The sequence below is a fragment of the Gallus gallus genome, chromosome 6 (assembly GCF_016699485.2).
Source record: "Gallus gallus isolate bGalGal1 chromosome 6, bGalGal1.mat.broiler.GRCg7b, whole genome shotgun sequence".
NCBI lineage: Eukaryota > Metazoa > Chordata > Aves > Galliformes > Phasianidae > Gallus > Gallus gallus.
In genome coordinates, this window is record NC_052537.1 from 7,645,011 (window position 1) to 7,672,617 (window position 27,607).

At 37.7% G+C, this 27,607-nt stretch overlaps 1 protein-coding gene across 9 annotated transcripts in view; it reads left to right on the top strand.

The window, feature by feature from the left end:
• Window positions 1-27,607, top strand: part of CTNNA3 (catenin alpha 3) — a 442,665-nt gene that overhangs the window by 291,613 nt on the left and 123,445 nt on the right. For 8 of the 9 annotated variants that reach the window (XM_040702351.2, XM_040702353.2, NM_001199536.2 and 5 more), the window contains one exon: window positions 10,654-10,810. In XM_040702351.2, coding sequence (XP_040558285.1) covers window positions 10,654-10,810 — 157 coding nt within the window. Of the gene's footprint in view, window positions 1-10,653; window positions 10,811-22,971; window positions 23,236-27,607 lie in introns of those variants that run through there. The other variant, XM_040702356.2, reaches the window with a different exon arrangement.

A 27,607-nucleotide genomic window follows, 5' to 3' on the forward strand; every position in this document is an offset into this window, starting at 1 on the left:
ATAACATGCTTTATGTTCTGGTTAGCTCTGAAGTGGTCAGGCAGTTGGACTGGATGATCTCTGAATCATAGAACATCCCAAGTTGGAAGGGACCCTGAAGGATCATCAAATCCAACTCTTGGCTCAACAGAGGATCACCTGAAAATCAGACCTCATGTTTGAGAGCACTGTCCAGGTGCTTCTTGAGCTCTGGCAAGCTTGATGCTGTGACGGTTTCCCTTGCCCAGCCACCCTCAGATGAAGAAGTTTTTCCTGATATCCAGCCTCTGTTGCAACTCCATGTCATTCCCTTGGGTTCTATCTCTGGTCACTTGAGAGAGGAGATCAGCGCCTGCCCTTCCACTTCATCTCGTGAGGAAGCCATAGGCCACAATGAGGTCTCCCCTCAGTCTCCTCTACTTTGGGCTGAACAAACCAAGGGACTTCAGCTACTCGTACGTATTCCCCTCTAGACTGTTTACCTGTCCTTGTAGCCCTCCTTGGGCACTTTCTAGTAGTTTTACGTGCTTTTTGTATGGTGGTGCCCAAAACTGAACACAGTACTCAAGGTGAGGCTGTGCTCTACTCAAGCTGTAGAGCAGGACAGTCACTTCCTGTGCTGGCTAGCAGTGCTGTGCTTGATGCATTCCAGGGGACAGCTGGTCTTCCTGGCTGCTAGGGCACACTGTTGACTCGCTGTTCTACTTGCTTATCAACCAAAACCCCCAGATACTTTTCAGCAGAGCTGCTCTGTAGTGTTTCATCCCCTAGTCTGTATGTATAGCTAGAGTTGCCCCTTCCCAGGTGCAGAATTTGGTACTTGTTCTTGTTAAACCTCATGTGACCTGTGCAGCTCTCTGATTTGAAGGTCCTTCAACTGAAGTATTCTATGCTGTTAAGCAAGATACTGAGGAACATATTTATGTGCCTCAGGTTTCTAAGCCATTCACGTACAGATCTGACATTACCAGCTTCAGCATTGTACATTTGTTTATCCCAGTGTGATATATATCTGTTTTTCAGTGTTAGCTGGACTGTCTGGAAGTCATTTGCAGTATTCAGGGATTACAGAACTGTTTATTAACCTATGTACTCACAGTGAGGAGAATGTTTAAAAAAAAACAAACAAACAAATAAAAAAACTAACCCAAAAAACAAGGTTCCTAGGAGAAACCAGACCTTGCAACCCTTTTCTCCTGGAGTTTTAGTAATTTCAGCACAGCTGTGGTGCTTTGTTTCCTGTTTTGGAATAGGCAGCTATAAACCCTTTACATGTTTCCGAAATTTCAGATTTCGCATTTGAAATTGTATTTATCCCTTTCAGAAACACTGTGGTATCAAGAGTTTACTAAGGTGTTTGTTGAGCCTGTGGCTGGTGGACTAGATATCTTCTACAGACATTTGTGCTGTCATCTTCACTGATCACACTATGGTTTTGTGCAAAGTAGCATGGAAGCTTTGAGCAACCTCACAGTTGCAGCAGCGTGCCTCGTGGACAAATATTTAAGTAGTAATCTAAAGTCCAAGAAGGACCTGCCTGGTCTCTATATGGTTTCTTAAAATTATGTTCATAACTTTTTTCTGTATTTTGCTTAAGCTCTTAATGTGAATTCCTTATAAATATTTCTCAAAACAAAATGTTTTATTAGTGTTTTTTCCCTTATAAAAATGAACAGGGGATTTTATTTTTCCCTTTGAGTGATATTTTGATTTACACTTGAATTGTTCAACTCTTCTGGGCTGATACAGATAGGTAGATATGATTTGATTCTAAAGTATTTTCTGAAAAGGCTGTACTTTGTTGAACAAATCTGAAAATTTTCCTTGGTAAAAATGAACTTCATAGTTAATGAGTGGGCAGCATTCTTTTTATGTTTAGGTTTTTTTTCAGATACTGTAGTTTAGTCGTGATGCTATAGATTTTTGAAACTGACAATCTACATTTCCTATTTATTAGCTTTTTCGTCAGAGAAAATCATCCATTTTGTTCTTTGCTCATAAAATGGTGGGGGTTACTGAAGAAGCTTTTTATTAGTATCATAAAAACAGTTTGCTGGTATCACTTTCATAACCACAGCTGTTTCATCATCTTGTTGGAACAGGCTCTTTTGCATCTCCTTTTATCTGTCTTAACACCATTTTTATATACACAGAGCAGTCTTGTGCAAGGACAGAAGTAATGGGGGAATCACAGAATCATAGAATGTCTTGGATTGGAAGGGAACTCAAAGATGATCTAGTTCCAAGAATCTGCTGTGGGCAGGATTGCCAACCATTAGATCAGAAATGTGATAAATCAGTGAGTTGTCTACCATCTGCTTTAAAACAGATAAAACAGATGTTAGTATCTCTAACAGTATCAGGCGTCTTTTCATGTACCTTCTCCGGTCTTAGAATCAAAGATTAATTGAAAGTACACATCATGACTTAATATTTCTGAAACCAAAGCACAGACATTTTGGTGAAATAATGGATTTTGCTCATAGCTTTTCTCTGTGTTATCAAAATCCATGCACAGTGCTGCTGAAGTTAATGAAAAAAATCTTGTTAATCAAAGAAATCTCTTTAACCTTACTATGGTAGTCTGCTGGAATGTTCCTGTATTTAATTCCTTCTTTTACAACTTTGCTTTACAAGCAGTTTAATCTGGTATGCATCTCCTGTGCTACTAGAGATTCAGTCTCCCTTCCTACTCTCAAGCTGTGATTTCTGCTTCTTTCCCTTGTGACTACATGTGACTATTCAGCCGTATGCATCAGGTCACTGAGAATTAATTTCAGAAGGAAGCAGGAAGATTAGTTGTCATTTAAGTCAGTTGTCTGATACCGTTTGCTGTAGGGTGTATGAACCTTTCTCATTTCCTCTGGCATAGGTATTGGCGCTAGTAATTGTAGGCTGTTACCTTTTCCTGTTTGTGGGTATGGCAGTTTGTCATTTTAAAAAGATGGTAAAGCTTGTGACTTTTTAACTGGCTAGGGTAGCATAGAATCCTAATGCTGTGGGCCAGCAAAATGTATTGAGAGGCCTATTGCTTTGTGCTCTACTGCAAGTAGGCTTAGCGGAATATTTGCTTTGGCTTGAACTTTGCCCATAATCAGCTTGGTGGAAAATAAAGTATGACTCTCAGATTCCACTGAAAATCTCACACTGGCAGTGACTGCTTGGATGTTTTATGATAGTACTTAGAGAATAATTTATTGCAAAATGCCCTGAGGTTTTCTGTCTTAACTTTCATCTTCCAGTTTCTGTTGTGTGAAAAGAGAATCCTCAACAATTTCTCAGACTGTAATATAAATAAAAATACCAACTACACATGCTGAGTGGCCTCATCTTCTTTAGCACTGCAAAAGTTGTTCTGTTTTATCCTCTTATGCTTGCTCCACCTCTGGTTGCTGCAGGTACTGGGAAGCTGCAGGGATGAGGGAGCTTTTTAAAATTGTTGGAGGGTATATGTTCTAGATGCATGCTGCACAAATATGCTATGAACGTTCTGCAAAGAAATTATTTTTCCCTGCACCTTTAAAACTTGAAAGCTTTCTTCCTGGAAAGATATTTCTTTCTTTATTTCTTCAACGTCATCATTTATTGTGATTTAGAAAGTTTTCCCAAGATGCCATGTTTTGTTGCTGGCAGTGTTGCAGCAGTATGTTTGGGAAGAGAAGAAAGGCAGTAAAACTCTATTGTTAGAGACCTGAAAAAAAAAAAACAAAAAAAAAAACCAATGTGGGGAGGGGCGTGATACGGTAGTAAAGTGTAGAGTAGTACATGACAGCATAATAATACCTCTGTTAAGAGATTTATTTTCACATGCTTTTTGGAATAGAGGGGAGGGCAGCAGTAAAGAGCTGCAAATATGTATAGTTGTAGAGTGCAGTAATAGGGAAGTATAAATAGCAGAGATGGGAACATTTTACTCTTACTGAAAAAAGAAGCTGAAACCTCACTGATCATGTATGGTTCCATCTGCAATAAGTTTGTTTCTTGGTATTGAGCACAGCGTTTCTATCTGCTGCTTCCCCAGTTTTGGGATGCTTTCCAGCAGCAGTATTGCCTGTGTGATAGGGATCCTTGTGGGTGCTTCTACACCTTCGAGACAGCTGATGGTATTGTTTACAGGGAGCAACATATGAATACGCCAAATCTGGCAAGAACCACTTCTGGTGCAGCAGTACAGAAATCTATTTGTCAGCGTTCAGGCAACACTGTGGCTGCCTCTGAGGAAACATAGCTTCCTATTCTTGGTGACTTTGTTTTGTTTTGTTTTTCATTTTATCCTTAGTAGTATTTTGTTTGTTTGTTTGTTTGTTTCTCACTGCTATTAATACTACTGTAGAAAGTGAATGAGGTAGAGACAAGTTCAGTATACCTAGCGTGGCCAGGCTTGGGACTATGTGGTCTATGTTCTTGTATGTGCACATATGACCTGTAAGTTGCAGCTAAGGACCAAGCTTCTGGCAGTTTGTGTTTGGCAGTGTCTTCTGTATAAGTTTTCAAAGCCAAGTAGACACAGAAATTTTCCTTTCTGCACACCCACCTTCCCCTTCCATCACCTGTACACGGGCAGACTTCAGTGAGTTTTGGGAATAATAGCATGTTTTTCAGAGAAGTGTCTAACCCAGAGATGTCTAGAGAGGTGAATCTTACAAATTTGGCCAATTCATGTTTCTGATGAGCTTCCAGGTTCTTTAAATTATAGTTTTAAATGGTTTCCATAGAAGTAGCATCAACTTCAATGCAGCAAATGACTACCCATCTGTGTTTAAATGATTTGTTCCTGGAAGCCAAAATGCTAAAATGTCATTGAAAAAGGCAAAGAGAGGTAACATGATCTGTAAGTGGCTTTTATACGTTACTTTTGTGGAATGATAAACACAAAGTTTGTGACAGTCTGACAATGAGCTACACAGTCTAAGAAAAGGCATTAAAAAAACCCCTCCAGAAACAAAGTACGCACCCAGATGTGGATGATGAATGCTTACCTGCATTTTCAGTTCTTTTGCAATTTTGTAACATTTCAAACTGAAATAATAAGAACGCCTTTTCAATTTTCATTTTTACTTGTCTCAGTATTATGTTAGCATCTCTTTTCAATAACCTAAGTTCAATGCCACTTTATTTCTCATTTTACTAGCCTTTTTTGAACCTTGCAATAATCTTTTCAGCAATTGAAATTGGTTTCTCAGAAGTGCAGATACTTCACTAAAGTTGAAGAAAGGAATCCTTCGATGAGCATTTAAAGACTGCGTAGTCCCCATTTCTTCCTCTTTCTTCTACCATTGCAGGATCAACTCTTCCATGGTTTAGAGGGTTAAAACTCTCCTTATGATTGTTCAGGTATCTTTGTCTTAAAATACCTTGAGTGAATGAGAGTTCAGTCTGCCCATGCAGTCTGTTTTTGTGCATAATAATTGTTTCTTCAGTTAGGTGTTATATTTAGAAAATGAAAAATTAAACTTTTCCCTCCCATTCAGTACTTCGATGTTTCTGGTAGAAGAAATCATGTTTTTATTTCTTCTGCTCACTTGCTTCCTTTTTGAATATGAAAATTATCACTTCACTTTCATTCTTCGGTTATATATGTATATAAACTAATGCATGTGCTCGTCCTTGCTATCATGGGCCTTGTAACAACTCTGTGACATTAAGGATTTCTAGTAATAGCCTGATGAAAATAGTAAAGGTAACATTCTCATTGGTAGTGTATGAATACTTACAGGTGTATTACAGTAGTTGACAAAGTTCCGTTCTGGCTTTTTCTATGACCCATGTGCAATCTGAACTGTTTTCTTCCCTTCCTAATTGGCAGAAAATAACTTGACATACTCTGCTGAGGGGTTTTGGCTGTGATTTTGTGTTCTGCTCTCTCTCTGCTTTTTCATTCTCTCATTTATTCCTGTATGCCGTCACTGTCCTGTTCTCATATTGGAAGGTTTCTGACTAAAATTTTTGAGTAGCTGTAAGCATCCTGTATTAAGAATTTTGCCTGCTTTATGTATTCTTGGTTTGGCAGGTGGTGAGCATTTGCTTGTGCATCACTTGTACACGCGTGTGCACACACACACAGTCATAACTATTATTCTTTTCTTTATCCCAGTAATAAGTTTCAGCTCAACTCGTGAGTTCTATGTTTTTTTGTCTCGTCCCCCATCTCATAGGGAAGGGAGTGAGTGAACAGGTTTGGACATAGAACAGGAGACTCACATTTGTTTGTTTTTTTTTTTTTTATGTTCCCTGGAAGTTTCTGTGAGGGGCTGCAGGATGGGATAAGCACTACCATTCAGATGGTACTCCTGAAGTACTAAATGGAGAACTGTTTTAAAAACATGTTCTGAGTGCAAGTCTTGAGTCATCATGTTTTCTCTCTCATTTTCCTTGATTTTTCATGTCAGGATGTTGAAACGAGGTATTGAGAAGAGCACCTTATGCCTTTTTTCTGCACTGTGTAGAATGGTGGTTAGGAACTGAAAGTGCTCACTGTTCATATAGGGAGTAAAAGACAGAGAGAGGATTTCAGTGCAGGTCCTTTCTTCTTTAGTTTGTGTATTCCTTTGTACATTTATAGGTTTTTTCATTTCTGTCTTACCCAAGTCACTTGTAATCACCACAGGGAGCAATTTCTTACAGGTTAGAAATGAAGTCTAACTTCGCTTTTATTATATTTTATCACCTCTAATTGAACAGAAATCATGAGTGGTTGACTCCATCAATACAGCTGCTGAGCAATGTGGTAACAGCGTAACTGAGAAGCTAATCTGAAGCGGACTTTAAAAGCTTCATGTGGTTGTATCTTTTGCGTTTTAAGTATATATTTTTAATAAACAGAGAAAGTAATTTGAATTACTGGTAAATCATATGTCAGTTGAGGATGGCTTTATCATAATGTGTGACTGCCTACTTTGAAATATGTATTCAAAGTACATTGTTTAGTGTCAAAGGTTATATACAGAGTAATAACAATAACAGAGAAAAATGCTGAACACTTACGTTTATAAAAATGAGCGCTAATAACCTCTTAAATTCCCAGCTTTAACTCTGCAAAAAATGGTACTATGAGCTTGTAGTGGAAGCAATATATGTATATGGAAATTGAAGCCTTCAGCAGTTTGAGCAGTCTGTTGACTTGAGAGGCCAGAAGTAATTGGCTATCAGAGCATAAACAAACATCTGCAGGGAAAGACCTTACATTCCCAAAGACATGATGCGGCTAATGAATAGTGCATGTGGAATGTGAGCAGAGGGGCTGCAATGATAGTTCACTTATGCCTAGAACATGAGCACCTTTTCTGTTGTCTTGGAATAGGCCTTTCAGGGTCTCCAGCAACTCATTTTTAATGTATGCATTCTGACGGAGTAGAAATGACCAACCTTTTTATTCATGTCAGCATTGCTGTGCTATTGTTATTTTTAAAATATTCTTTTTTTTTTTTTTCCATTTTTTCAACTGTTAGAAACAAAATGATCCACGATTTTCAGTGATCCAGACTGTACTTGGCATTCATTTTTGGAGGGCTTCTTATCTCCCTCAGATTTATCTTTTTTCTTCTTATATTTTATTGGAGGAGAGAAATTTGTGTAAAAACTCAAATAAATGTTACCTTCCACACATTAAGTATTTTAACAGAGTATGTTTCCTGACAATTGCATTTAAAAAATATAATTGAGTGGGGAATTGGATGATGGTTTTCACAAGTGCACCTGCTTTTAGGGGCAGGATTGTACCACTGGGGCAAATCTGCGCCAGATGATACAGCTGTTAAATGATTTTTCTGCAGGCTTTGCAGATCTGGAGCGTGGATAAAATAAGGTTGTGTAATACATGGCAAGGGGAATAGGTTGAAGAGATGTCTGAAAATGAGGGGGACAATCGCATGTTTAGCAATTAAAATATAAATAAAACCCCATTTTAGTTAAAAAGGGAAAAAGAGTCATCTGTTCTAGGTCCTTTCTTCTAAGCCATGCTTTGACCGACACATCGTGGGCTTGTCACATCTATTATTTTAAAAGTCAGTGGCTTTGTTTTAAGCAGACTGTGTCAGTTTTCAATTGAACTTGTCTTTAATTGTATGCGGTATGGTTTGTGAGCTGTATTTTTTTCCTCTTCTTTTGTTTTGTAAGCAAACAGCTTAACCTGTAGCTGGTGATTATGGATTTTGAGATGCTTTTGATTTGTTTTAGGAGTATTCCGTCATATCATAGATGCACAGCAAGTGATACTTTTAATCAGATATTTAAAAAACAGGCTGTGCGCCTTTGAAAAGAAGAGTAATGAGATCCACTATTTTCAGATTCTAATTGCTCAACCGTTGAGCGCTTTTCTCCTAGCATTTACTTCTTGCATTTAATCTGTATTAACTTGATACTTTGGTTCTTCTGTAAGATTTTTATTTGTGGAAAACTTAATAGTGTGTTATTTAAGGCTATCTGCATGGTGCAGTGATATAAATATTAAGAGAAAATTAATTGTCAAAGGAGTTTGAAGTCTAAATTATTTAGGTATTAATAATCTTGAAAATGAGCATGACAAATTGAGCTTTATTTGGTGTATTTTGTAGCTTTAAACATAAGTTTGCATATCCTTTGTTTTCCAAATGAGAAGACAATTTTGTGTAAGTTGCTGCGAACTTGTAGTAATTCAAAGTGCTAAGGGTCCTCCTTGAGTTTAGAAAACAGTGTTAAATTAAACAATGTTTAAGTGTATTTGTTAATTATTAATAATTGAGTATCACCTTTGTGACGATTAAATTCCTGTTTTATGAAAATACGTAGTAAATCATTTTAGTATGTGGGTATATTATACCATGTTGGTGCTATTTTATATGCAGCAGATTGAATGTTAATTATTCAGTCTTCCTTAGCTGAGTAATTAGTGTAATTGTTATTTTAATCTAAAACAAGTTCTTGGTTTTATATTAGAGAATTTTAGGTAAATGGAGAGCTTTTTGTCAGCTCGATGTGGATAGTGTTTTGTTGGTTTGACTTCTTGCTGTTCTGGTGGGTTCTTTGTATGTGTGTCTTTTTTGGTGGTTGCTTTTTTTCCCCTCCTTACAATTTGATTTTCATTTAATCTCCACAGCTGTTATCTGTCTTCAGCTTCTCCTCAAAACTGACTTCTCCTTTTTTCAGCTTCTCTCATGGATTTGTTTTTTTTAGATCTACGATAATGATATTGATGCTGTTATCTCTTGAATGTGAGAGAAACAATTTGTGTTTTTTTTTTAGAAGTATGGTGCTCCGAAATGGATGAGATATTGCACTTAAAAGATGAGTACTTCAGAAGTAGAACAAAAGACTTACTCTCATGATTTTTCAGATACTGTTTCTGTTCATGCTAATCAGACTGTTTTCTCTAACTGTATTTTCTATTTTGTAATCAGTTGGCATGATAGACTTGCTTCTATTGGCTTGTGTAATGTAAATGTGATTTTTTTTTTTTTTTTTTTTTTTTTTTTTTGCTGCTGTCTATCCAACTGGTTCCAATTCTGAGTTTTGTTTTTCCTGTTGCAAATCTGATTTTCCTGCTGGAGAGTAGGATGCTTTAATACTGGTTTCTCTCTGTGTTTTTTTGTTTTTGTTGTTGTTGTTTTTTTTAACATTTATGCACTTGGTGAAGAAGATAACTTTTTCTTTTCTTCACTGTAGTTGCATACACTCTTCCTTCTCCAGCTACCTGGTAAAGGAATAAGATGGTCTATTCTTTTCTACCAGAGCTGTTAGTAAAAGACTCAATCCCAGCTGTTTTTTTCTGAAAGCCTATGGATGTTCTTCTGTTATGAGAGCATGAACATTACTAAAATTTGTGATTACTTAAATTTCACCAACTGTGTAATAGGAAAAAAAAATACTAACCAAATAAAACAGGTTGCACATTTAGTTTATAATCCCAAGCAGAGTTAAGAGCATAAAGTAGTAGTATAAAGTAGTATAAAGAAGCACCATTTGAATTTAGGATGAGAAATTTCCTAGTTCTTACTCTTCAGCATAATGCAGTTGTTACAGTAGCATGATAGATACTTGAACTGTTCCATCAGTATATACCGTCAGCATTGGGGATTATTGTGGCATGTTACTTTGATTCTTTCTATTCTATGCTTTAAATAGTATTTCAACCACTTCCCTCTATAAATAATACAGTTTGAATTATATGATGTTTTTTGGATGTAACATCAATAAAAAGCCATATTAAAAAAAGCCCTTTAGCTAATTAACTGATTTAAGTGATATCTGATGAAGTAGCAGCTTCACGATCTAATATTTTGTCTAACGTTAGTCCCTTCTAGGAGAGATGGAATCTACCCTCTTAATTGTGGACATATCTACTACTCCTAGGCCTAACTGATTTAGAAATACCAGAATGATGATGCTTTTATATAGATTTCCTACATGTTATTTACTTGCCACTGATTGTGTATCTGTTGTCCTGGCAACATACTTTTACATGATGAAAGCTGATAATATTCTCTTTCAGTGAAAATACTCCATAGTAGTCTCTTCTTACTTCATGAAGCTAAAAAAGAAGTTAGCTTTGCCAACGCCTAACAGATAATACTTTTACAGTGAGCAAAACAAAAGTTGTAATAACATAAATGCTGCTCTGCAGTATTAAGCTTTGAGTAAAACTTTGTTTCAAAATACATAATTATTTACTTGTGTTGTTTATTTGTTTGTTTTGCACAGGTTATTAATGCAGCTTTAGCTCTTTCTGCAAGACCAAAAAGTCAAGTTGTAAAGAACAACATGGAGATGTATAGGAGCATATGGGAGAATCACGTCCATGTTCTTACTGAAGCTGTGGATGACATAACAAGTATTGATGATTTCCTTGCTGTATCAGGTATGATAGCTGTTAGAATCAGATTATTCTTTTATGCGCTTCAAAAAGTTTTCATAGGAGAGTTACTTTTCAACTGGAGATGAACAAGATCAGTTTGTTAAAGGCTTTGTGAAGCCTATTGTATGTTTCAAGTGTCACGGCATGATAAATGTTTCTACTCTGTACAGCGTAGAAGTCATTTGAATAAACTGTAGGTGTGTGAAGCAGAATTGCTGTCTTAGAATGGATACATTTATCCAATCTTATGGTTTCATCTGCTTCTAACTTTTAAAATCCTCTGTGCTATGTGAAGTCTTTGTGAAAGGAAATACGTATCAGTACGTGTAAATACATAGGAGAGAAGATAGTCTGGGCATTTTCCTTTCCTCCCTGTGTAACATTATGGAAAATAGCGTAATTTAGTATTCAGTAGATCCAAGGCTTTCAAAGCTGTTATAATTTACAAAGATAATACCAACAGAAACTTCTGTAGGGACACTTAATTAATTGATCGATGATTTATGAGTTGCGGGGGGAAAAGAAAGTGGTACTAAGTCAGTTTTGGTAGTTTGGCTTTTCCTTGAGCTGTGCAGGTACCAAGCTTCCAATCATCCAGAGTTTTTTCTGGATGTGCATATGCATTTATGTAAGTAAGTAAAACTTGGTTCTACAGTAATTTCTGTGATAGGCATAGAAATTAGAAATCACATGGGTTACTTTTTCATGCTGATACGTTCACAAACACCTTATAAACAAAACAGATGTGTTGTAGCATTTCCAGAAATGTTAGTTCTGTGTAGTTGTCAAGAGGAATATACTGCAAAATTTATTCAGTGAAGAGACTGTTAATGGTAGTATTTTCTGAAGCAGCATGTCTTCAGCATTGAAACAGGAGCTACTAAACACCTGTTCTAGTTCCTGCATTTCAGAGATCAAGACTACAGTTATGGCTTCTTTCAGAATAATATGGGCAGAAAAACAAACAAAGAAAAAAAACCCAAAAATTTGACATCTTCATAAAACGTTTAAATTTTGTTTTTCCCTTATGGTTGATGTGCCATATGTTTGCTCATTCTTCTCTGCACAAGTACATAGAGCTTTTGTTAGGATTATATGGTTCATGCAGCAGTGTAGAATGTGTGTAGTTCTGCAGGTGTCTGTAGTTTGAAACCATTGTAGGTAAAGTCTGAACTAAGTTAATTGTCCCAAGTCCTTACTTGTTCATTAGAAATGAAAATGCACTTCTGTCCAAAAACAAAAACAAACAAACAACAACTGAAAACAAAAAACCAAACAAGTCAACTTGTGTATTGATTGCTCAAGTTTTCTTGTGTATTCCTGTGTATTTTCAAAAATAGCATCTTTAGTATGGTAACTGGAAACTGCTGGACAGGAGTCCCTGTAGCTGAATAGTGAGTGTTATTTCTCTTGTGATTGAAACATAGATTGAGAGAGTACAAAAACCATAAGCAGAGATAGGTCTTCAGGTTCTTTCTGAGTTTGCCTGTTGCTGGATACAGATCTTCTCCTTGCTTTATGCTGGTCGGTCAGTATACCTAACCAAGTGATTTAGGTCTGAACGTAGAAGAATTTCCTGAGAAATAGTGTGAATTGATCATTTGTTGAGCACCTGTCCTAAATGTTATCGAAGCATCTTAGTACAGAAAAACATAACCTGAGATTGTATTTAGTAGATGCTGATTACAAGCCCTTGCTTGTAGGTTCCGGGAGGTTGCAAATGTGAATTTTTTGTAAGTCATACCAGGACCATTACTAAAGTGAAGAAATGTGTCAATTTTCTCAATTAATGATAAATCGAATCCTAAAATTCCTACCTACTATGAAATATCCTATGTTTTAAAAATCTTCATTCAAATTCATTAAATTAAACATTTCTTGTTGACTACGCAACTGAGATCCATTTAAATATCAGAGTTGAGATACCTTTTTATTATTTCCTTGGTTTGAAGAATAATGTTAGAAAGTACATTAGTACTTGGGGAAAAAAAAATATCCATCAGTGGTCAATTACTTGTTTCAGAGTAAACCCATAATTTTTTTTTAAGGGTTCTACATTACTTGAGTATAGTGGAGTGATACAGTGTTTCACAGTTTACAAAATTAGAAGATGTAACTTAAGTAGCAGTGGTGTGCACGCCTATGTCCAAAGAACTGAACATCCATGTACCTTAAACCATGTGTAGAACATCCCCTGTAAGCTTTGTCAGGACGTTTTTGTACATTGTAATTTCATTTTCTCTCTTAAGTGAAAGCTAAGTAGATGCTCCCTTATGGCAGTGTCATTTATTTCCTTTGGGAAGATTTTTATTAGTGCATAGAGGTGATTATTAAGACTAATTACAATGAATGTTGCAGCCACTCAGCAAAATCATCAGTGTATTAACAGTGTTAGTGTGTTCTGAGAGAGTAAAATACGGTCTATGTGTTGCTCTATCTAAATAGAAAAGTTAAGTGTGTTATAGATGATGTTATCTAACTCTTTGAGAAATTACTTGAGTCATTTTTCAGGCAGGGCAATCCCAGATATGGAGTTGTTGGAGAGAGTCCAGAGGAGGGCCACAAAGATAAGCAGAAGGCTAGAGCACCTCTTCTGTGAAGGGTTGTAGGGGAGCTGGGCTTGTTCAGGCTGGAGAAGAGAGAATGCTTAGGGGAGACCTGATAAGGGCCTTCCAGTACTTCAAGGGAGCTCTCTAAAGACAAGAGGAAAATCAACTTTTGACATGGATAGATGGTGATAGGACAAGGGAGAATGGTTTTAAACTAAACAAGGGGAGATTTTTATTAGGTGTTGGGGGAATTTTTTTACTGAGAGGGTTGTAAGATGCTGAAACAGGCTTCCCAGAGAAGTTGTGGATGCCCCGTTCCTGGAGGTCTTCCAGGCCAGCCTGGATGGCTTATCTGGGCAGCCTGATCTAGTCCTTTATCTAGTGATTGCCAGCCATGCCTGAGGGAGGGAGGTTGGAACTAGATCTTTGAGATCCCTTCCAACTGAAGCCATTAATGGGATAATACAGGTTGTGTTATTTTTATGTTTTTGTTTTTATTTTTTAATGTCAGAGGAATACAAAATTAGATTGATAATGGACCTGTTTTTGTTTGTTTGTTTTGGTTTTTTTTTTTTTTTTGCCTAAGAAGCTTTTCTACAGTGAATGCTAACACAACTGTATTGGGGAAAAAAAACTGTTTTCCAAATAATGTGATTTATTTAACAGTTGATATTTGCGCTTCCTCAGAGTATTAGATATAAGTAGTTGGTTTTAATGGCTGAGTGAGATTGCTTCTGCCAGAATATGGCAAGGGAAGTGCTAAGTCTTCTCATGGTAAATATTTAGTACAAAACCGTAGTACATTTTTTTCTGTAAACACTGAGAACATACTTTCCCTAGTAATTCAAGTTTCTAAATCTTACAACAGTTTGGCTGCTTAAAAGTTTTTTTTTTTTTAAATGCATCTCTGGTTGAATGATTGGTCAGATTTTTCTTCTAGATCGAAAAGCATACTTCCCAAACCTGTTAAGAGTTGGGAATATTTCTATTATGGTTCACGTTATGTATCTCCTTCTCACACAGTGTCACCTGAGGCTTGGTTTGCAAATTCTTTATAAAATAGTGTTGTTATTATGAGTTTTGTGGTTTACTGATGATTTGGAGGGGTAAATTGAACACTTCTAGGTGTGTTTCTGCTATACACATCTTAAAGGTATAATGTAGCTCCTATTAAAGGCATTGCTAAAATTTTGTGTGGAGCTCAGCAGTAACTGGATTAGTTTTTGTTTCATTAATCTAATATGTTGTTTAGTTGTCTTAAAAAATAAATTGTATTAGGAGTAGTATAACTAAAAGGGTGGAGAATAATCCCTGCAAAAAAAAGCCTCCTCGTTACTCTTCATGAGCCAGTTGTGGAGTTGCTGGAACAAAACATGAACAGAAAACTTTTCTCACACTCCTGCTGTGATACGTGTCCTTTTCTGATGTAGCACAGGGAAGAGTCAGTAACCTGGTGCAGATTAAAAGGGTTAAAGGAATTGTGAGCATTTGAAAATGGAGGGGAAAATGAAAGTACTAATAATTAACGGTTCTTGTATGTACTAATTATGCTGTTCTTATTTTTCGAAGTAGATTGGTGTCTTATTTTCTGATTCACTTATCCTCATGAAATTGGTTTTTTGTTTATCTGTTTCAGTTTTGTTCTATTCATTTATGTGATAACTCAGGTTAAAGGAAAAACAATGCTTCAGAGACAGATGAAATTAGTTCTCTTATAAGGTAGGAAGAGGTCTGATTGCAAAGAGCCAATTTAAATGAATACTTATTCTTTTTAAAGAGCTAATGAGTTGTGTAAAAATGTGTAATTGCAAATATGAAATGTGACTAATAATAGTACCATTATTGGTAGATGCTCCTAGGAACAGAGAATCATTGTCTGCCTATCAGTTTTGAATAGTTTATTAAAGTAAGAAAAAATGTGGATATTAAACTTGATGACACACGGATACAAAGTTTGCGTGGCCTTAAGGCCCAAACAAGAACATGAATTAAGTGAACACGTTTTTTTGCTACCACAGTGTGGTTTTTATTTGGTGTCAGTAAATCTTCCTAAGCTTAACAGTAGCAAAAACAAACAGGACAAAATGTAAGTTCCCGTCTCTTTTTGCAGAGGCTTGGTTTTAAGGATGTAGTTTACTGTGAAAACGCAGGAGAATATGCAGCTTCATTTCTTTATTAACACTGTCCCTTAAGTGGACAGTGAAGTCCCCTGAAGTCTGTGCTGTTAACTGCAGGTTTTACAATTAATAGCAATCTTTAATAGTCAATCAGGAATCAGGATGTTGTATGAAATGTATTAGCACAAATTGCAACAGGTACAAAATTGCAAAACAGGAGAGTAGAATGAGAGAATAAAAGATACTAGAAGAAAGTTCATAATTATGTAATAAGACATCTTGCACAGGGCAGGACAAGCTTCAGATTAGGTCAGGTTACTTGGGTCTTGTTGAGAGAATGCTTAAAGATATCCAGGAACAGGAATTCCATGGCTGCCCTAGAGAATCATAGGATCGCTAAGGTTGGAAAAGACGCACAGGGTCATCCCGTCCAACCATTCGCCCTTCACCAATGGATCCCGCTAAACCATGTCCCTCAACACAACATCCAAAAGCTATGCAAGCTTAAATACTGTGTAGTTCAAAACCCCCTGCCATGGAGGAAGAAGAGTGGGCGGAGAGGTGAGAGGGGAGGGACACATTTCACTAGATCAGGTTGAATACTTCCATGTATGATGCTGCTACAGTATCTCTGGGCAGCCTGTTCCAGTGCCTCCACCACTCTGAGTAAAGCATTGGTTCCTTATACCTAATCTAAATCTCCCATGTTTTAGTTTCAAGCCGTTACCCATTGTCCTGTTTCTACATTCCCTGATAAAGAGTTGCCCCCAACTTTCCTGTAGAATAGGCAGGGACACCTCTCATTAGACCAGATTGCTTAATGTCCCATCCAGCCTGGCTGTGGGCAACCTGTTCCACTGTCTCACCACCTTCACAGTAAGAATTGCTTCTTAATATCTAGTTTAAATCTACCCTTTTCCACTTTAAAACCATTCCTGCTTGTCCTGTAACTTCATGCCCTCCTAAAGTCTCTCCCCAGCTTTTCTGTCGGCCCCTTTCAAGTACAGAAAGGCTGCTGCGGTGTCCCCCTAGAGCTTTCTCTAAGCTGAAGAGCCCCAACATTCTCAGCCTGTCTTCATAGGAGAGGTGCTCCAGCCCTTTGATCATCTTCGTGACCCTCCTCTGGGTCCACTCCAAGAGCTGCATGTCCTTGTGTTGGAGGCCCCAGAACTGGTTGCAGTACTCCAGCTGGGGTCTCGTGAAAGCAGAGTAGAGAGGCAGAATCACCTCTCTTGATCTGCTGGTCACACATCTCTTGTTGCAACCCAGGATATGGTTGGCCTTCTGGGCTGCAAGAGCCCCTTGCTGGCTCATTTGAGTCTTTCATCAACTGACACCCCCAAATATTTCTCCTCAGGGCTGTTCTCAAGCTGTTCTCCACTCAACCTGTATCTGTGCTTGGTGCAGGACCCTGCACTTGGCCTTGTTGAGCTTCATGAGGCTGGCATTAGCCTACCTCTCAAGCCTGTCCAGGTCTCTCTGTGTGGCATCCCTTCCTTCTAGCGTGTCAACTGTACTACTCAGCTTGGTGTTGTCTGCAAACTTGCTGAGGGTGCTCTTGATCCCACTATCTATGTTGCCTACCAGGGCAGCAGATGTTAAATAACACTGGTCCTAGCACAAATCCCCAAGGAACGCCTGTTGTCACCAGTCTCCACCTGGACATTGAGCCATTGGCTGCAACTGTCTGAGTGTGACCATCCATGGAGGTACAGTAGGAGACTGTCAAAATACTGTAAACAATACCCATTGCAATCCCTTCATCTGCGTAGCCAGTATTGTACTCACAGCATTTTGTTCAGGAATGATAAACAGCTGGGCTTGTGATGTTCTGTGCTTCATTAAAGTCATGAGTATTTACATATGAACCATACTTAGGCCTGTATTCCAGTAGCAGCTGCTGCTTTCTTTTTCAGTGATCTTCTAAACTTTCTTTCAAAAATATTTCTAAATTTTTATCACATAAAACAAATATACTTGTCAAGCTTGTCTTTCACAGAGCTGTGCTTTCCTGTACTTGCACAAACATGTACAGCTTGGAGATTTATGAGATTTCAGGAGCTTTGTTTAGAATACAGTTGAGGTGAAGGAAGTCAGTGGTTGCTGGGTAGGTGGTTTCTCTTTTCACAGTGGTATTTTCTTCCAGTGTCTATAGATGCTATGCCAAGTTGAAGCTTTCCTGACTCCCTGCAGGAGTGTAGCTCTTCCCAGTTGTGCTTGGAGGACCCCCCGTGCTCTAAGAAATTACTGTGTTACAGATTGCTAAAACAAGCACATTCCTTTTTGTTTAGATTTCCAAGTGAATTGGACAAATAAAATTCCACTGGTTAACAGTCTTTATCCCTGTCAACTCCCAGTACAATTACTTTCATTTATGTTTCTGTCATTGCTATTTTAATTTTTCCAACTATGTGGGTTGCTCTGAAACTAATGCCTCCTACTCATTTCCATGGAAACTACAACAGCTACTAAAAGCATAATGACAGTTAATGATAGAAAAAATCCTCAGTGTATTCCTAGCTGTTTTTCAACATAGTCAGTCACCACCGTTAGCTCTGTATTTTGGCCAGGAATGAGCAAGTGCCTGCATGCTGCCCTTGTAAAAATCTGCACCAGCGGAGGTGACCTCTCTTGATGTTATCACTGCTGAAATACTCCCCACCACTGTACTGTGGTGTCATGCACTGGTTGGTCTCCACAAATTCAAGATTTATGGATTTTTGATATTTTTTTTGTAATTATTGTTCAATGCCAGTACATTGCCAGTTTTTGTAATATTTCTTGAATAAAACCGTACTCACATGTTTCTGCTGTTGGCTATTCTGCTCTTGAATGAGCATTCAACATTATTCACTGTCACACTGTTTGAACGAATTTTCAAGAGATGCTTTCTTTATGCTTACCAGAAAAAGCTGATTGATTGATTGATTTTGTATAAATATCCTTTCTCTTGTTTGAAACATCAGCAAACTTCAAGGTAAATATAGCTTGCGATTTACTTCATGTTGATTGATGACATTTTGAAAAAGAAAGATGCAAAGCATCAGAAGTAATTAGCATAATTCACCCTGCCCTTCTCTGTTCATTCTGTCTCCTAACCAGAGGTCATGATGATTCTTTTAGGATCTGTGCTTTGTCTCGCAGCATTCTTCACAACTCATCAGTGAAATGAGTATGCAAATGTAAAATTTCATTTTTTTCCAGCTTCAGGTACTCTTCTGGCCTTGGATTGTTGGGTGAAGGGAAAGGAGCTGTTAAAACATACATTGGTTTTTGTGTTGGGGTCATGTTGTGCTTGAATCATTTGTTGTTTGATTTCTTTTGTTCATTTATTGAATTTATTCATTTATTGAATGATTTCTTCAATTTTGCATATATATATAAATTATTGCATAGTTGCAGGAGTTCTTATATGACAGAGGTCTATAAATAAGTTGGTCATGCAGTAGAGAAACAGTGTATGATATGTGTAGTCATTTGTAAGCTGTTAAATTGTCTTCTGTTTATTTCTGTCTGGAGTTATTTAATCATCTTGGTTTGCATTTATGTATTAACTGATAGTATTTACCCCTGGTTAATTGGCAGAGAATTTGAATGGTAGAACCACACTGGTTTGAATTGAGTGACAGATCGTGGACTGGGTATGACTGGAAGGAGAATGGAGATTAGATGTTATAGGTTTTTTTGGCTCTGTGTATCAATTGCTGTTGTCAAAATAGAGATTCTAGTTTTCATGGCATACTTTGTCCTTCACTGCACTAAATCAGCGTCTGGAAAGAGAGTTTTCATACTAACGGTGCCATTACTGGAAAATGCATCATACAGAGTAGATCTGGTTTTATTTTTGTTGTCTGCAAAATCTTGATGTGTTTTGATGATGTTTGAGTTTGTTTTTTTTTTTTTTTAATCTAAGAAATTGGCACTACAAGTATGAGTAGCCTGGTTGTGACAAGCGGTCTTTGTACAGATACTGTATATGGTTGTGGTTGCTATAAATACATAAACAGAGGCAGATGGTAGAAGGTTTGGAATTGCTGAAACTAACTTGGAAGTTTATTGAGAGAGAATCCCTACGTTGTCTGGAAGCCTTTTGAATATTACTTCAATTGTGTAAAGTCCTGTTCTTATTTTCTCTCTTTTTTTTCCACTTGAGTTTTTAGATATGATGGGAAGCTTTATGTAACATCAATTATTGAAACTCAATAAAAATTGTAAAACTTCCTATTCAATGTTGTAATGCATGGAAGTGTAGAAACCACTTTATATTTGATTTCATCTAATGTTATTTCTGAATTCCAGTGCATTTCCATTGAAAATTTCCCCTTTCTTACCCTTGCCAATCTCAAATCTTTTTTTTCCTTTGACATTTATCTGCTAAAAATTCTAGAATCTCTGTCCTCCCTGTACTTCATTATCCTTCTGTCATGGGTTTATGATTTTTGTTCTTTGTATTCAGCATCATAACATCATGTAGTGTGCTGGAAGTTAGGGAGTTAGTCTTTCTCAGGAGAGAACTATGAATCCCAGAAGACTTCACTGTTCCATTTCTGTTTTCTGTTCAGAGGGAAAGATAAAACTGCTCGTGAATCACGAGACTGCCCCTTCTTTTTACTGCTTGTCTTTGCAGTCTGTCCTCCTCAGCCCTCGTGCCTTCAGCATTAGAGTAAGGCCTTCGGTTTTGGACACTCTGTCATTTTATTTGATTTATTAGCTTCAATTCCAATTATATTGTGTTATATACATTCTGCTATCATGTTTAGTAAATTAGTCGTTATTGCTGCTGTTTTGTATTTAGGTCCATCTCCCTGTCTTTTCCCTACCCTCTTCCCGCTATCTCAGGGCATGGGTCTGTGGGTCCCCCTACCCCATTAGCCATGGAGCTGGGCTGAACCAGCCCAGAACCCTTGACACCTTTAAAAAAAAATTTTTGCCTTGTGCTTTTGGGGTTATGCCTTTATCTTAGAAAAATTTTGAAAATGAAAGACTGTACTGTGGGCACTGGTTGTTAGCTTAAAAAAGGAAGTGTAATGAGTGAAGTCTTCCATTGCAGTACAGATTATGTAGAGATTGCTCAGTAGGTTTTAAGGAGCATCACTTATCACTGACCTGTACCTACTAGCAGATGGATATGCCGTAGGGAGAGTGGGGTCTCTTGAAACACCTTAAACTATGCTACTTCAGATATTTGCAGTAACTTTGGTATTACAGCATAACAAAGAAGAATGAACAAGTCAGATCTGTGGGTAATAGCTTTAAGGCTGTTTACTTCAAGTCATGCACCGCTGCAGTTAAAGATATAGAAGCATATTTGTGCATTTGTTGTGTATGATCGAATTATTGTGGGTAAGGCTCTTTCCTCTCAAATTACTGTCAACTTACAATCGCAGGATTTTACCTATGGCTATTGTAATTGAGCAGATGGGTATTTTATGAATGCAGATGATGCTTATCAACATTGGTAAGATTGTTTCTATTAACTGTGGCTCCTTTTTTTTTTAACACTTAAAGGAACACAAAACTAGGCTATTCATATAATGCAAGTTTTTTTTTTTTAAATGCGTTTAGTATGTTTGTGCCATAGCAAATACACTATGTGAATGTGTTTGCCTTTAGTTCAAACTATAACAAACTGTGACTTGGTACAGGGAAGTCCTTATGTAGCTGCGGTGTTGGACAGTGAGGTCTTTCCATTATGGGTATGTTCAGGATTGACATCATCTTTCACCAAAGGCTGCAGACATCAGTGCACTCTTTGAACATGTATGCAATGTATGCATTCCTTAAATGTTGTGTGTAGGATTTTTTTTAAACTTGTGCGACTAGTCATAATATTTAAATGGTAGATAACTAAGCAAGATGTCTTGGTGCAGGTTTGAGAATTGCATTGATAAGAATGAGATGTAGAACTAGAGGTCTGTGGTTTTGTTTGCGTTGAAAGTCCTCCGTGTTCCTGACCATTACTGTTGCTGGAGAATGTGGAAAGCATTTAAGCCATTGTAGAAGGGTCTTTCCCTGGATGAGTTCAGCATCAGTGGTACACTGTGGCTTCAGGTTTTAGTGCCCATTTTGTGGGTAAACATAGGAATTCATTGCGCAGTACCTCCTGTATGCTCTTTTGTTTATATGATTTGGATCACAGTGGATATCACTTACTTTCTTTTTCTTCTTCTTCTTTTTTTTTTTTTTTCCTGGAGGAAGGAGAAACCCTTGCTTTTGTTAATGTTGTATAAACTGCAATCATGATACCTTTTGTCATATCAAGCAACTGGAAAGATTGTCTGAAGTTTCTTAAGAAATTGACTGTTTTGAGGAGGGAGAGAAGAGAATGTTCTTTTTATTATCTGCAGTGCAAATATTTATAATGCCCATTTCTTGGATTCTGAAAAGTTCTCATTCAATCAAGTGTCTATATTAAGAGATCTAAGGTGTCTGTGGTTGTGTTTGCTGTGAAACTTGTCATTACCTTTTTTTTAACACTATGACCCTTTTATAACTTCTATTATGTTAAAAAAATAAAAAGTAAAGAACAAAAAAACCCCAAACACTTGCTTAATAGTGGTCAAATGCAATCAATTTCAAGGCCAAGATTCAACCTGTTAGTATGCATAGCATTGAATTTTAGATCTTGATCAGGCTCATGTTTCAAATTACTTCTGGTCATTAGTCATTAAGATACCAAGCTAGACATTTGAAGTCACTCAAACTGCAAAAACATACAGCAAATACTTGAACATGGAGTACTGGAATAATGAATCAGACTTTGGCTTGCTTATCTCTTGATATAATTAGTTTTCCATCAGCAATTCAAAGTTCTAATTCACTGTATTACTATGTTGCAAGTTCATAGATGAATGCATTGCAAAAATTTCTAATTATAGATGTGCTGACAGCATGTCAATGGAGATGAAAATAAAGAATTAAAATGCTGTTCAGACTCTTAGGACTAAATATAATGTTTTCACGGTGACTTCTTGGCATTTTCATGCTGTCGTCTTGGCATCTGCCATAGCAAAATACCATGCTGTGCCATGAAAGAGAGTAAGCCTGTAAGAAATCTATGTAGAGGTGTATGCACTTACATAAGGAGAAACAGTGCTGAAACATAAAGTAGGTTGTTCTATTTGTTTCAATTTCATTTATCTCACATTAGTTTGGCCTGAATACGAAGTGCTTCAAGACAGATAAGAATTACCAATGCTAAAGCATACGTGCTCCCTGTTCATGGTACCAATTTGCCCAATCAAGACATACGAAGGTTTCTCTTAACACTTTAAAAGATGGTGTCATCAACATAGATAGAAATTAATACTATAACTTGTAGTTCAACAACTTGTATTTAACTTTCCTTTAGAAATCTTGGATTAATATGTTGTTCCTGGTAGTTTGTTGCTCCTCATTGTATCCATTTTGTTTTAATTGAAAATTTAGTGTTGCTTTCTACCTCCCTTATGTGTACAAAGCTCACTCTGAAAGTAATGCCTTCGATTTATTTCCATAGAAACTACAACAGATACAAGGAGTACAATAACACCATCGGATAGAGAAAATTGTCAATTTTAAAACTGTTTTCAACATAGTCACCATCATTAGCTATAAATTTTTGCCAGTGATGAACAGGAGCCTGCATGCCACGCTCATAAAAATCTGCGGCAGTTGAGCTGATCCATTTTTCATGCCATCCCTGCTGAATCACACCACCCACTGGTGGTGCACTGTGGTTCCATCCACTGGTTGATCTCCATAAATGTTCATCTAGCATTGATGAATGTCAGTGGGTGCCATTTTTTCTGCGTGGAGGAATTCAGTTCCACACCTTTGCTTCATATGCACATCCATGTCAGATGCCATACTGTCAGGCTGCTCCTCTGCTGCCGTCTGTCACACAGCAACAAAATGTAACAGAATATTGGTGGGAAAGTTCATGGTCTTGTGCCATACTTTCAACATCCGCCCCTGATGTTGTGGACCAATGTAATAAAACGGGGCATAAGGGCATTACTTTTGGAGCGGTCCCCATGCATTTCCTTGCCCCAAAAGTAGAATGCAGTTCCTAGTACACCAACATAAATGCAAATTACTCTAGTAACACTGATTGCTTAGATTCTAGGGCAAACAGAGTAATGTTGTGGCACATTTTAGATAATTGGTGCATTAGTAGGGATAACGTATTGAAGTATTCCATAATCTAGGCACCAAGTAGAATCACATCCTGATTTTAGGAGCCCGTTTTGACAAGTGTTACACTATGGAAGTCTGCCATGTCTAATCTCCATTTTCTAATTCAGTATTTTCTGTACCTATTGCTAATGTTATATGGATGTCCAAGTCATGAGCCTCTTGTAGCTCTTCAGAGGGCAAGAGTAAATGAGGAGATAGGCAAATTTACCCAGGAAATAGGCAGGACTAGGTGGCAAGGTAGTGCAATTTTGCACTGAACTCAGTTGTGCGGATTATTTAATCCAGAAACTGAAATTCGACACTCATTTCCTCTAAGAGGTCATTCTTTTACGTCATTGCCTCAAAGCTTGCTGAGGAACAAATTCAAGCAAGTCCTGACCAAGGATTGAGAAATCCTTTGTCTGGTGGGACAGCAGATGGTCAAGGCCAGGGGCAAGGAGAGAGAGATAACTGGCAGCTAAGTGGCTGGGAAACAGTCTTTTGTGTGACTTACCTCAAGCGAGACAGCCATCTCAAGGGATTCTCACATGACTCTTATCCAAGTGCCCAGAAATGTCACGTAGGCGGGGAAGGAGGAGGATAAAAGAGCGTCGTACAACTACGAAGGGAGGTTTCTGATGACAGATTGCTCACAACCTGAGACCTTCATGCTGAAGAACAAGGAGGTTTCTGACATGAGAAGCCTCACGACCTGCCTCTCCCTCCTGTACTTGCTCTGCGCTCTACCTGCTTGCTGCCTAAGAAAGGCCTCTCTGCTGCTGCTCTCCCCCCCGAGAAGGTTTCTGCCATCAGATCCCTCACTATGAAAGGCCTGCACGCTGATGGACTCTCCAGGGCCTGCTACCGAAGACCTACTGCTTCTGCCCGGACTTCTTGTTGGACCTACTTGCTACCTGCACCTTCTCGCTGCCCAAGACCAGCCACGCTGCTGCTGCTCTTCCCCTGTGCTTTTGCCCTGGACCATCGGAACGTTGTGCACTGGGACTGCTGCCGGATCCTGGTGGTGACTATCCCCGCTTTACACAAATCTTACTTCTTCCTATCTTTTCTATCGCTCACCTTCCCTTCCCCATCACCCCAATCTGTAATAGTGTCCATCCTCCCTTTCCCCGTATCCCTTATTAAGATTTGTAATAAATTGGTTGGACCAACATCTGGACCGTTGTTTCTTAATCTCTTTCTTAATATGGCGGGTATGCATATTTCAAAAAACTTCCTCTCCCTCCTGTAAATTGGAGCGAGGCAGTTCCCAATCACATTTCACTGAATTTCACCGAGTTCGTGCTGAGACCTATAGGTATCTGCAAGATTCATTTCTTATCACAACCTCTGCAAACTACTGATGTTATCTTCCAGAATTTTGAGGGCTGATGCATTTGGAATTAAGTTCATGTTTGATGTGTCCAAATTCAGATTTTCAGACAGTCTTTGGAGCATGGTGTAAGATGGATGAATTTGATACAATTTGAAATTAATTTTTTGTATGCTTACTTCCTAACAACTTGGCTACTAACAGCTTTCGAGCTGCAACTGTGGCAGTAGCTTTTAATGTTTCTGTGCAGCTTTGAGTGAATATGTTTTTTTTTTTTAATGAGATCTACATGAAACATGCACGAGTGTTCTAAAAGAAAAAAAGGTATTTGAGTAAGCACAACCAAATAATACAGGTTTTCAGTCATTTACACTAAGAGTTTTAAGTGATGATGCTATAGTGGTTCACAATACCAGACTTTCTTGTTTCCAGGACATAATACAAAATCTTTTATCTAAGAGATAGCAGATCTCAGTGCATAGTAGTGTTATAGTTCTGAAACTTATGAGCTGTGCCTTTGCTGCTGAGAGACAGTTAACCAGGCTAGTGTGTAGCATATCAAAACTGTGGTGATTTTTGTTATTGTTTTTCAAAAAGAAACTTTACAAAACACACACAGAAGCGCACAAACTAAGAAAAAATGGATTGCTGAATAGGAGGCACTCCATTAAGACTCCCTTTAGTAAGCAGTGAGATACTAATGAGTTTTTCTCTGTTGACTAGAAAGGAGCCTGCTCTTTGAAATGTCCAGCAACTGGATAGGACATGCTTTTATATTCCTTAAAGCTGGGAAACATTAGCATGTCACGGAGAACAAACAAACACAAAACAACACTGAGTGCAAAATAGGCAGAAGTCCCCGGTTGAATTTGTAGATGGCGTGACGTCTGACTTGTGCATCCAAACTTCTGTTAGTGACTGTAAAGGATGGTTTTTAATTTAGTCCCAGAGATGTGACACATGATGTCATAAAAACAGACAAAAAAAAAAAACAACCCCTACCCCTGCCAAAATAAAAGCCAACAACAAAAAATCTGGAAAAATCTTTAAAAACAAAAAACAAACAAACAAAAAAAACCTAGGGAAAAACAACAAACAAGAGGGCTCTCTTTTGTATACAGTGTATTAAACCAGTGATTACATTACTTGGGAACCTGAGTGCAGTAGTGAGACATAAAGAGTGTTCCTCCTGAGTGTGCTGACATTTCTGCATTTTCTCTACAGTCACAAGACAGAAACAGATCAATTTGTTTTACAGTTTTGTTGGCCTTACTTCTGACTTGATCTTACTATAAGTGTAGAAATTGTGCTCTTGAATAGTTGGAATGCCGGGGCATATTTTTAATGCATACAAGCATGCATGCATGCACTTTTTGAGGATACATTTTACACAGATGGCACTGTGTGCACATCTTTGAGCATCAGCCTTCATGATCTCTTTGTGTATGTGCTTCCAAAATTATGGCCTTTTCCAGATGTAAAGTGTTTTTTTTTGTTCAATTCTCTTTTTTTTTTATATGTTGTGCATCATGCTCTCTTACCCTGAAGAGGAAAGGTAATAAAAGAAAAATAAGCAACAAAATGAGAAATCTAAAACAACACCATCGAGAGCAGGTGTCATGGTTATCTACTAGATGTAGTGGGATGTTAGTGTCCCTAAGAAATGCTAGTAATTAGAAAAGAAATGCCGAGGTCAGGATTCATATGAGATGCACTGAAAAATGTAAACGCCCAGTATTACATGTCATAAATATCCCAATATAATATAAACATCATATATGGAAAGTAGTATATTGAACTCAGATTTGTTATTCAGAGTAATTTAGCTGGAGGGATATGATTCAAGAAAAAGAATGAAGGAAGAGCAAAGAGCCAAAAGTAGATCTCTTTATCCCAGATTTCTTTTGGTTATTGTATTTCATGTGGCCACTAACTAGTAAACTGATACCTGATAGATGTTTCTGTTGTATATTGATCAACCAGTTCTCTGAGCCATCTGCACTGATGTGTTGATAAACGTTGGTGGTTGGGAATTTGATAAACTTCATAAGGCGTTACCGTTGAAGTGATTTTCATTTTATACTAACATGCACGGGAAATATGAGAAAGCCTCTTTGTATTGTCGATTACCAACAAATTGAATTTGTTTTTGATGATATGCTTGGACTGTATGACAGAGGAGGTTTTGTCGAATAAGTAGAAGGAGTTGATGGGCCAGGAAGACGTTTCTTACTCCTTTAAAATTTCTGATGAATTTCTTTGGAGTGACAAATCAAGTGTTAAGCACGCCTTGGGTACGCATTTGTATTTTTGATCTGTCAGTTACTGGACACTGTTGAAGACAAAAAGTATCAACCCGTTCCAGTTTTTAAACTTCTGAATTGCTAGCCTTTTTAAATGTTATTTCTCTTTGTCAGTTTGTTTTGTTGCTTCGCAATTTGAAACTATTTGCCAGTATCACTTTGTTATCCTCATCTTATTACTTTTTAATTGTGCCGTACAGCCTTTCGCAGAAAGCCTGTATGAACTCCTATAGCTTATGACAGTAGAGAAAGGAAGAGTGTGCTACAATAACTGTGTTGTATGGTAGATGGTCCTTCTTAAGCTTAGATCTCAGGGAACTAGCTGATTTAGTGAGAAACTA